This window comes from Garra rufa, chromosome 6 (assembly GCF_049309525.1).
Source record: "Garra rufa chromosome 6, GarRuf1.0, whole genome shotgun sequence".
Lineage (NCBI taxonomy): Eukaryota > Metazoa > Chordata > Actinopteri > Cypriniformes > Cyprinidae > Garra > Garra rufa.
The window spans coordinates 4,620,907-4,633,024 of record NC_133366.1 but is presented as its reverse complement, the minus strand read 5'-3'; the positions used below and the strand labels follow the sequence as shown (position 1 = coordinate 4,633,024).

The 12,118-nt window shown below is 38.0% G+C and overlaps 1 protein-coding gene across 1 annotated transcript; it reads left to right on the top strand.

The window, feature by feature from the left end:
- Positions 1-304: 304 nt before the first annotated feature.
- On the top strand, positions 305-9,644 carry LOC141336576 (complement C3-like). Its single transcript, XM_073842268.1, has 23 exons — positions 305-393; positions 499-637; positions 769-981; positions 1,103-1,163; positions 1,399-1,482; positions 1,965-2,168; positions 2,378-2,453; positions 2,616-2,775; positions 4,263-4,358; positions 4,456-4,612; positions 4,794-4,957; positions 5,038-5,196; positions 5,356-5,415; positions 5,499-5,589; positions 5,681-5,729; positions 6,125-6,215; positions 6,700-6,789; positions 7,197-7,302; positions 8,155-8,244; positions 8,336-8,416; positions 8,758-8,841; positions 9,000-9,135; positions 9,362-9,644. The coding sequence occupies exons 2-23, from the start codon at positions 560-562 to the stop codon at positions 9,501-9,503; spliced, it is 2,472 nt and encodes an 823-aa protein (XP_073698369.1). The 5' UTR covers positions 305-393; positions 499-559; the 3' UTR covers positions 9,504-9,644.
- Positions 9,645-12,118: the final 2,474 nt, after the last annotated feature.

Genomic DNA, 12,118 nt, shown 5'->3' with positions numbered 1-12,118 from the left:
ATTTTATGCTATTTGTGCAGCAGTATGAGTTAAATACTCACAGCACCGTATCGCCATAAGCTTTGGCAGTGGCAAGCTTTGTATTTTCTTGCAGCAGCAGCAGCAATATACAACTACAGCAATAACCAAAAGCAGCAGCAATTCAGAAGCAGCAGTGTAGCAGATCATTGTCATATCCATTACCATGCTAAACTTTTCCGAGAGTTGGTGATGGTAAACAAGCATAAGAACTCCACTTAATCAGTTCCTGTTTTTACTTGTAATTTCTCATATTCTACATTTGTAATATCTCATATATGTCCAGTCAAACACCAACTGCAGAAAAAGTGATGTACCTGAAAGACTCTATTACTACCTGGCAGATCTTGGCTGTTAGTCTGTCACCAACACTTGGTAAGTTGAGGCTTGCAAATGCAGAATACATGGTCTAAAAAACGTTGGCGTAATCCAGGAGCTGCTGTTTAAAGACCTTCTGTGTGTCTGTGTTTCTCCTCAAAGGCATCTGTGTGGCAGAACCTGAGGAGATGGTCGTTTTTAACATCTTTTCATTGACCTCAAGATGCCTTACTCTACTGTGCGCGGCGAACAACTGGAAATCAAAGCCATTATTCATAACTACACCCCAAAGAAGCAAAAGGTGGGTTAGATTTAATATAAAAAATAAATTCAGTTTTTATGTACATTGTAGCCATGCGCATTGTTTTAACCATTTCTGAGGGGTCAAATTATATATTTTATATTTATATATTGTTCTCCTGATTTCACCAGGTGCGTGTGGAGTTCATGGAAACAGAAGATATTTGCAGCTTTGCCAGTAAGAAGGGCAAACACAGGACAATAGTAAACATTGAAAAAGACTCCAGCATATCTGTACCATATGTTATTATTCCCATGACTCTGGGAAAACACATGATTGAGGTGAAGGCTTCAGCATATGATTCTGCCCAAACTGATGGAGTGAGAAAGCCGCTGAAGGTGGTGGTACGTCTGATTTATGTCACTTTTCTTTGTATTTGGTCATTCGTAATGCCAGTTGATGTTTGTCAATTTGAATAGAAAAATTAGAACATCACAGGTTATTAATACTGTCTTTCTCTTTCAGTCTGAGGGCGTGCTGATTCCATTACACAGAGAAAAAGTGGAGCTCAATCCTGTTAAGAATGGTGAGATTTACTGTGGACCACAGAAGCTTGCATCCAATCACAAAAAAACTGTGGATTAAAGTGATTTTACTTTTGTCCGGTCAAGACAAAAAACTTTTATCAATATCATTACAATAAACTCCTGCCCTTTTCTTGCAAAATACTCTAAAATGTGTACAAAATGTGATCAGCACATGACTCATGAGTCTTCTTCCATCTTTCTCATCTTCTCTATTCCTCATCCTAAATGGATCAGGGGAGAAGCCTGTACTTCTTAAAGCCGAAATACCACCTGATCGGGTTCCAGACACACCTGCTAACACGTTCATCTCAATCACTGGTAAGAAAAAGACGTTTTCAATGAGTGTTTTGGTCAAAAATCTATTGCATATAAATGGCGATTCAGTAAGGTTGCGTAGAATAATTTAACACATATTGTTTGAGACGTCGTTTTGTTGTAAGTACGTCTTTTCTCTCTCACATGCACATCCTTGACCTAACAACCTTCATAGGAATCCCATGCCGCTCCTTGTGTATCGCTGTAGCACCTGATAAGGACACATTTCTGATTAACATAGAAAAGATACCTTTTATCGCATTTCGTGACACGTCCACCTCTTCACGGTGAGCGATATCCCGATTTCCGTGCTCTAGTTTTGAGTCAAATCAGTTCAAACTCCATAGGCGTGTCCACTACTCAAATAAAACTTGGAAATGTGACGGAATTTCGAAATAGTGATTTTCCAGCTATTACAGTAGGTTATACGATAATAGGTTATGAGAAAGAATTCTCAACCTGCGTTCTCTCTTTCATCCCTCCAGGTGAGGAGATCACACAGACAGTCGAGCAGGCCATCAGTGGAAGCTTCATGGGTCGCCTTATTGTCCAACCCAGTGGATGTGGAGAGCAGAACATGATCCATATGACTCTACCTCTCATTGCCACTCATTATCTGGACAGTACAAAACAGTGGGAGTCTGTTGGCATGGATCGCCGTAATGAAGCCATTAACCATATCAGCACAGGTCAGCAGAACACAACAGATATAAAGAATGCAACTATGATTTGGAATAAAATTTTAAATTACTCTCAAAGACGCTTTCATAAAGACTTTAGATCAAAAGCAGAATATATATATATATATATATATATATATATATATATATATATATATATATATATAAAAGATAATAATTATAAAAAGAAAAATCTTTCTTTATCCTTTTGTATTAAGGTTATCAGCGACAGCTGGGTTACCGTAAAACAGATGGATCCTATGCTGCATGGATAGACAGGCCCAGCAGCACATGGTATTTTAATTTGAATAAGTTTTATTTGTTTTGATTTGTTTTTAATACCAGTTTCTCTTGTAATAATAATTTATTATTATTATTATTATTATTATTTAAGATTAGTGGTTGCAAATTATTTCTTGTGAATTAATCAGCATTTTTTTTTTCTGTCTATTTTAGGCTGACAGCATACGTGGCCAAAGTCTTTAGCATGGCTAGTAACCTTGTTACTATAGATGATAATGTGCTCTGCAGCGCTCTCAAGTGGCTGGTTCTCCACAAACAACTGCCAGACGGCTCCTTTAAAGAAGAAACAGCTGTAATTCATGGAGAGATGGTGGTAAGTGTCACTGTGACAGACTGTATTTAAACTTGTAGCCGCAGCCATATCACCCTGCAGCCCAAGACTGGTTGCCCACTGAAGCTAAGCATGGCTGAGCCTGGTCAGTACCTGGATGAAAGACCTCCTGGGAAAACCAAGTTGCTGTTAGAAGAGGTGTTAGTGAGGCCAGCAGGGGGTGCTCATCCTTTGGTCTTTAGTGACGGGGACTATACTGTTAAAAGCACTGTCCTTCAGATGAAACGTTAACTCTGACTCTTTGTGGTCATTAAAAATCCCACGGCAGTTCTTGTAAAGAGTAGGGATGTATTTCCAGTGCACTGACCAAATTCCCTCCTCTGGCCCTTGTCATTCATGGCCTACTAATAATCCCCATTCATTAAATGGTCTCTATAGCCGCTTTTCCACTATCGGGCCGAACCATTCTTAGAACGGTCGGGTACGGTTCCAGCTGTGTTTCCACCTGAGCCTGGTACGGCATGGCGTGATTACAGACCGTTCTCGGCCCGGTTAGACAACCGTGCTGAGACGGGCTGGTAAAATGCGTGCATGACGTCGCCACTCTGTTGCCTGGCTACCGGTTTCTCTATGGCTAAGTGGAAGCACAGTAAACGGATACGGTAAATATAAATGTAAAAAGAAAGTTTGGTCTGTGAATGAAACATTTGCTCTAACTGATATTTGGGCAGAAAGAAAAATTCAACAACAGCTGGAGGGTGCAAAGAGAAACAAAAAAGTTTTTTTTTTCTTTTTCTTTTTTTTTTTTATATAGCGCAGTGTCTTGCAGAGAAGGGCATTAAAAAAAGTTCAAAACAGTGCCCGGAAAAAATAAAAAAAAACTCAGGCATACATATTGTGTCCAAAATGACAATAACAGTAGAAGCGGGGCTGCCAAAAAACAGTTACCAAAGCTACGACTGATGCATTTGTATTTACATTCCAAAGACTTCCGTTATCTGCACCACAGTGGAAATTCAAACCGTATCCGTGCTGACTGGCCCGGATCGGCACGGAACAGAACGGTTAAGCATTGAGAACGGTTCGGCCCGATAGTGGAAAAGCGGCTTATCACTCTTTCCTCTCCAACTGTTGCTGATGTATGGTGAGAGCACTGGCACCATTGTACTTTGGTTGCCGTCACATTCATCCAAGTGGATGCTGCACACTGGTGGTGATTGAGGAGATTATTGAGTGAATGTAAAGTTTCTCAGGGGAACGCAAAAGTTTTGAGAGTTAATGTAGAGTTTGTCAGTTATCTTTTTAGTACTGCCTTGAATAAGCTATTTCACAGGACAGATGTTTACCAAGTGAAATTGCACAGCCTGTGATCATCATGCATTTTCACTATTTGAAAGGGAGCTGATCTAACATGGGGAGACATGTTGCATCCAACCCCTGCAATCCTGTATGCCTGGAAAAATATTTTAGCAAGCTGTTTTAAAAACTTTGGTGATTTAATAATAAAACACACATTCTGTTTATTCCAGGGTGACGTACGTGGCAAAGATTCTGAAGCCTCTCTGACTGCTTTTGTTGTGATCGCCATGCAAGAGGGCAGAGAGATCTGTGCTGGATCAGTTGGTGTAAGTACGCCTCTTCTTTTCCACCACTGTGTTGGCCACTTTTAAACTTTTCTACACTCTTTCTAATGGTTTTAACATTGTACATGCACTTTTATAGAGTCTGCATGAAAGTATCAGGAAGGCTGTTGCCTTCCTGGAAGCTCGACTTCCAAAATTGACCAATCCTTACGCTGTTGCGATGACATCCTACGTCTTGGCCAATGCCGACAAACTCAATAAAGACATATTGATGAAACATTCCACCCCTGTAGAAGGTCAGTCAAGTCAACAATTCATCAAAAAGAATTGCACTTTGCAACAGTACTCACTCCGACCCAAGTGTAAATAATGGAAGAATTTCGAAGGTTTTGTGGTGTAATGATACTGCTTGTTAATGTGCATAATGCTACTGGAACCGGTAGAGAGATGACAGTGAGCCAATCCTGTTTGAAACAGATGGTCGGTTCTGGACTGTCCCTGGACAGAAGTATCACTCACTAGAGGCGACAGCGTATGCTGTGATGGCGCTTGTGAAGGTCAAAGACTTCGATAAAGCAGGAGAGGCCGTGCACTGGCTGAACAGTCAACAGTCTCACTATGGAGGATCTGGCACCACACAGGTACACTAACACCTTATTATTCAACATTTATAGGATTCATACTGCAGGACTGAATTTGAATGCTTTTCTTTTTTTGCTAGGCGACCATCATGGTGTTCCAGGCCGTGGCAGAGTATCGCACACAGGTGACGGACCAACAAAACTTCAATCTGGACGTGGAGCTGGCCGTGGCAGGAAGAAGCAGACCTCTCAGATGGACTATTAAAAAAGAAAATATGCATCTTCAACGGTCAGACAAGGTAAGAAGTAACTCCTCTACTAGACTCAAATTGTTTGCTGCTCATGTCACTTGTGTGTTTGCTTCAGTAATGTTGTGTTTGGTCAACGAAATCTGCAGGTATCTCTATTACATTGTGGATTTGATTGTGGATTTGAATACACCTGCTTTCACTCAACAGGTGGAAATAAACAAGGACTTCAATGTAACTGCTAAAGGAACTGGAACAGCCACTCTCTCAGTGAGTGTTTATGAGCATTTATACAGTCAACAGCAAGATTAAACCGTTTGATCATCTAATGTGAGACATACTGCTGTTTTCAGGTACTGACGCTGTACTACGCCAGACCTGCTGAGAAGAAGTCTGACTGCACATTATTTGATCTGACTGTTAAAATGGACAAAGACTCTGAATGTAAGATTGAGTTCATGCCATTTCTTTGGCATACATTCAATACACTGCATAATGTGTTGGTTGTTGGTATTAATTTTTTTGTTTTCTTTAGCAAAAAAACTAGGAGCCATTGAATCTTACAAGCTGACTATGGATTTCTAGTATGTGAACACATATTCTAACAACTTTATTGTTATGCGAAGAAACTATTTTGTTTGTACTTTTTTTTGCATGTGCTCTTTTAGGCTGTTTTCACACTTGGTTTGTTTAATTGAGCCCAAGTATGTTAGCATCATTTAACATAAGACAGTTTCACTGCATTCTGACACAGATGCAACTCGCTTTACAAAGACAGTTTATTCAGAGACTAACAGCTCTGCGTTACTACATTATAATAATTATAAGGTCAGACAGACTCAAGTTCACACCAAAAGCTCTAGTTTGAAAGCAGCCTCAAATGCAGACTTTGCAGAGTAATGCAGAGTAGATGGAGCAAAACTATAAAACCTATGAGACCTGTTAATAAAATCTGTTGCTGATCTGTCCATCTTCACAGCTTCAAAAGTGCTGAAAGAGATGCCACCATGACTATTCTGGATATTGGCATACCGACTGGATTTACTGTGGATAACACAGATCTGGAAGAGGTATTGTAATGATAAACTAATGCAGTGATGTCTCACATCTCCATAGCAATGTGTAAATTACACCATTCTGGAACATAGAAGCAAACATTGAATATTATAATATATCTGAAATGATCTGATATTGACTATCAAAAATGCTCTGTCGTTGCTAGCTATTTAAATTTGAACACAGCAATAGCGAGCAGTTTTTGTTAGCATTACATCAGGCTGTTAAGTTCAGTTAAGTTCTGAGTCCATTAAACTTTGACAGAAAATAACTGAACTGAGCTGGATAATGTCACTAACTGCAACATTAACGCTGTTATTGAACTAAACTGAATCAACATAAAACTGACTTTCACTGAATACGGTTGTGTTCAGTAGAGGTTCTTATAACTGAATTTAGTCATGGATGAATTGTACAACATTTTAACACCGTTGCTTTCTGGTTCAAAGGATTTCGATCACATAATGTATTGATTCATTTCTCATTTTCTCACCTCAGTTGTCCACAGGGAAGGAGAGATACATTCAGAAATTTGAGATGGACAAAGTTCTCTCAGAACGAGGATCCCTCATCCTGTACTTAGATAAGGTATTTCAGCAAACTGATGTTGTAAACATCTTTAATCACACCTCCTTTTAACCTGAAAATTATGTGCTTAAATTCTCGTTTCTGATTGGCTGAAAAAAAAATCTCATTAATATCCAGTAATTGCACACCCATAAGGTTCCATAGCACCGCATGTTCAACTTTGTGTACAATGTAGTACATATTAAAGTTATATTTCACATAATAGGTCATTATAAGCACCAGAGTAAGTGCATATATACAGTAGCCTATGGCTGTAACAGATTTAGATTTGTTTTCTGTTAGATATGCAACACTTTCTTGTCTGATTTTCCTTATTACCTGTTGTTTGTGCATATGTTAACATAGAGCGTTTCCAGTGTGCAATATGACATGTAATCATAAATTCGTTTTGCTTTCTGTTTTATTAGGTTTTGCGTAGCGAGTCACAAAGAATTGCCTTCAGAATGCACAAGATGCTTGATGTGGGTCTGCTACAACCTGCTGCAGTCACAATCTATGAGTATTACTCACCAGGTGAGCTATTGGCGCATGCGCATACACGCAAGCACAGATTTGTGTTTAATTAAACTGGACCTCTCAAATGAATTTGGTAATTAATAATTACCATATTAATAATGCCATTAATTATGCTTTGAAAAACAAACTCAATTCTTCATGCCACTGATCCATACAGTACATATATACTGTGATAACGGGTTTTTGTAATAAAATTAATACACATTGTTGATGACATCTTTAACTATATGCTGTCTCAGAAAAAAAGTTTCCATTCAATGATTTACTCGTCTGCAACAATAATATGAATAATATGTATTTGCCCCCCTCTCTAAGCAAATATAATATTGCCGTATTTTTGAAAAAATAAGTCTCACACATCTATAAATTGCACTAGGTCAGGAAAATAAAAGTATTGCATAACTGTAAAAGTCACATTTTCATATTAAATTCATTAAGAATGTAAATACTGATATATAAAATGAACCACTTTCAAACCTTATGAACAATATAAGCATTCTAGTTCACACAATAAATCGTTTAATGGTATCCAAAACAGAAATGACACATGTAAATATAAAACCAATGCAAAATATGGTGGCATTTATTATAAACAGCATAAATTATAAACAACATGCCTAAACTTGTTAATTTAAAGCGAAACTGAAACTAGCAGCCCATGAGAAATGTGCTATATAAATAACCTTGCACGCTTTGCTCATGTTATGTGTGCTTGGTGTTAATTGCATTACATAAGTCACTTTGGAATAGATGAATAAGGAAATTATATTCCAAAAAAAAAAAAAAAACCAATGTCTGTTTTATGTGTGTGTGTGTGTGTGTGTGTGTGTGTGTGTGTGTGTGTTTTAGATGCACGCTGTACAAAGTTCTTCCACCCTGAAAGGGAAGATGGCGCTCTATACAGACTGTGTAAGGGTGACATGTGCCAGTGCGCAGAAGGTCAGCCACAAATAATAGTTTACAAAAATAAATTACTTTATTTGGTTCTCTGCATGTATGAACATTATTAACTTTTTTGTTTTTTTTACAGAAAAATGTACTTACCAGACGAAAAAACATATTGGAGATGATGACCGTTTCATCAAAGCCTGTGAAGCTGGCATGGATTATGGTAAACACATTCAGTTCTGTGTGTTAATTCATGCTCATGACTTTCATACTTGCAGAGATGTATTATTTACTCATTTTGTTTACCCTTAATTCTCCAGTTAGTTTGTTCCTTTAGGATGCAATAGAAAAGTATTTTACACTGCTGTTTTCATAGTGACTATGTCTGTTAAGCAACAATAATTGCAAACACATAAAATAGCAAGTAAACAACATGAGGAAGTAAATGGTCACAATTTTGTATGGCCTATCAGTTTTAACACTTGTACGAATGCAAAAATAAAAAATAAATTGACCTGAGCCTTATAGATCTTTATGGAGATAACTATATAATATGTTTGACAGTTTATAAAGTCACAGTGGTGGGGATGGATCTGAAAAAGGACTCTGACATCTATGACTTGAGGGTGGATCAGGTGCTGAAAGAAGGTAAGGTTCATTATTCCCTCGTTTCTCTGCTGAACATAATATGCATCTGAAATGTATGTGATTCCTGTTAAATGCAGTTGTCTTCACGAATAATGCTCTACAAAAGGCTAAATTGCATTGCAGTAGAAGTGTTTACTAACCGTTGTTCTGTCCTGTAGGCACTGATGAGGATGTTGAGGGAAAAGTGAGATCATTTTTGGGTCGTCCCAATTGCAGAAAACATTTGGGATTGGTAAAAGACAAGTCGTACCTCATCATGGGCAAATCTGTTGACCTGCCAAAGCTCGGGGGAAGGTAGGTGTCTGCTTTGTGTTAGCAAATTACTGTATTTAAAGTCTGTAGAATTTTGTTTGTATGCTTGACTTTTAGTGATTTTTTTCTTCATTGCAAATAAAAATATTGGTTGAAAATGGTGTAAATGTTCTAAAAGAGTTTGCCTTTTTAAACATCCTTATTTTATTTTTACCCTTATACTTGTACAGTTTGTCATTGTTTAAAATAACTTTTCTGTTGTTTTTAGTCTGCAGTATATTTTTGGAGAGCACACCTGGGTTGAATACTGGCCTACAAGAGCGGAAAGCCAAACTCAAGAACACAGGGAACGATACATCGGCATCTCTGATCTTCAGAATAGCCTTCTCAAAGAAGGATGTGCCACATAATCATATAACCAACATTTGTTGATTATAGAAATGTAAATGTCAGCTCTTGCAAACTTTCCATGAATCTTCGTAATGTTGCTTTATCGAAAATACTTTGAAATTTTATATAAATAAAAAAGTAATAAAAATTGAAAATCCTTATTGTGTGCATTATTATTGAGTGCATTATTCTTTTGTCATTCTGCATTGCAATTCCAGCATTATCAATTTTGGGAAAAAAACATTTAGAAAATAAAAATCAGGCATAAATTAAACATAGCAGCTGATTTATTTATGGTTTAACTGGGAAGACTAGACATCTCCTTGGTTTCATATGGATTACTTTATCACAGAATATTTGCTTTCGATAAAACTCACTTCATTTAAAAGCATACATAGCAAGCTTTCTGTAGATACCACTTTTCTGTTTGTTGCTGAGTATTCACCGAGTTTGAATGATTTAATTGTGTATTATCGCAGAAGATCGCACACCCTATACTCGTCTTGAGTGGAAAATGAATCATCCGCGGTTGTGCATGCACTTGTTTGCACATGCAAATGCTTTCCTGCATGTTCTTCTGACTTCTGACTATTTTGTAGTAAGTATCGAAAATGCTTCGGAGAAATCTATCAGAGTAAAAGTATACATTTTAATTAGGAAATGTAGTGGAGTAGAAGTAAAAGTAGCCTGAAATATAAAAGCTCAAGTAAAATACAGATACTCCCAAAATTACTTAAGTACTTTAACAAAGTAGTATTACTTTGTTACATTGCACCATTGAACAGTACATACTTCCAGAATCTACAGTATGTTTGGGGGCAGGACTGTGGAAAATAAACAGAAGCTTTAATAAGAAGTCAGTGTACCATCAGAATGATTTTGAAAGTCATATTTCAGGATTGATGTTTCTAACTTTGTTTTACATGTCAACAAGCCAGTCAAGCTAAAACAATGCATTTCTGTAATGCTGGAGAGCTCATTTAACTGTTATAGTTGTTGAGAAATTGTGGTCTTTTCTTTCAAGTTTACTGTAGGTTTGCATATGAAGGTGCAGACATGTTTGTGAAATAACTTGACCAAACAGGAAATCAGCAAATTGTAAGCGGCAAAGTTTGTCATCATCTAGTACGTTTTGGAAAAACTAGTAACAGCTTATAATGATATGCATTTTAGACATTCTCTAATCGCATAATGAGAGCAAACTGTTTAAAAATGGATTGACACTTCGTCATTTTAGTATATGTCTGGTTTTCATGTCATCAGCTCTTAATAGACCTATTGGTTAATAGGCGATTAATTTGAGTGACACATTTTGAGCACTCAAGCATGCTATGGAAGTGCGTTTGAGCACATTTTTCTAAAACTGACTCAAAGACTGTTGACATTTAGACAGTTATCATTTTGTGCTTATTAAAATTCTAAATGATGCTTCCTTGCACCTTCATGCAAGTAAAGGAAATAAGAATGTGGAAATAAGCAACTGTAGCACCCACTGTCTTGCACTGGTGGGTTTGCTTTGCCATGTCACCCTTAGTTTGAAGATTTAGACTAGACAGTGTGTTGTGAAACTGGGTGAAGAACACACAGTTGTCTAAACTAACACTTTCAAATTAAATGGAGTTGCACAACATGTACAGTCGTGGCCAAAAGTTTTGAGAATGACACAAATATTAGTTTTCACAATGTTTGCTGCTAAATTGCTTTTAGATCTTTGTTTCAGTTGTTTCTGTGATGTACTGAAATATAATTACAAGCACTTCATACGTTTCAAAGGCTTTTATCGACAATTACATGACATTTATACAAAGAGTCAGTATTTGCAGTGTTGGCCCTTCTTTTTCAGGACCTCTGCAATTCGACTGGGCATGCTCTCAATCAACTTCTGGGCCAAATCCTGACTGATAGCAACCCATTCTTTCATAATCACTTCTTGGAGTTTGTCAGAATTAGTGGGTTTTTGTTTGTCAACCCGCCTCTTGAGGATTGACCACAGGTTTTAAGATCTGGGGAGTTTCCAGGCCATGGACCCAAAATGTCAACGTTTTGGTCCCTGAACCACTTGGTTATCACTTTTGCCTTATGGCACAGTGCTCCATGGTGCTGGAAAATGCATTGTTCTTCACCAAACTGTTGTTGGATTGTTGGAAGAAGTTGCAGTTGGAGGGTGTTTTGGTACCATTCTTTATTCATGGCTGTGTTTTTGGGCAAAATTGTGAGTGAGCCCACTCCCTTGGATGAGAAGCAACCCCACACATGAATGGTCTCTGGATGCTTTACTGTTGGCATGACACAGGACTGATGGTAGTGCTCACCTTTTCTTCTCCGGACAAGCCTTTTTCCAGATGCCCCAAACAATCGGAAAGCGGCTTCATCTGAGAATATGACTTTGCCCCAGTCCTCAGCAGTCCATTCGCTATGCTTTTTGCAGAAGATCAATCTGTCCCTGATGTTTTTTTTGGAGAGAAGTGGCTTCTTTGCTGCCCTTCTGGACACCAGGCCATCTTCCAAAAGTCTTGGCCTCACTGTGCGTGCAGACACGCTCACACCTGCCTGCTGCCATTCCTGAGCAAGCTCTGCACTGGTGGCACTCCGATCCCGCAGCTGAATCCTCTTTAGGAGACGATCCTGGCGTTTA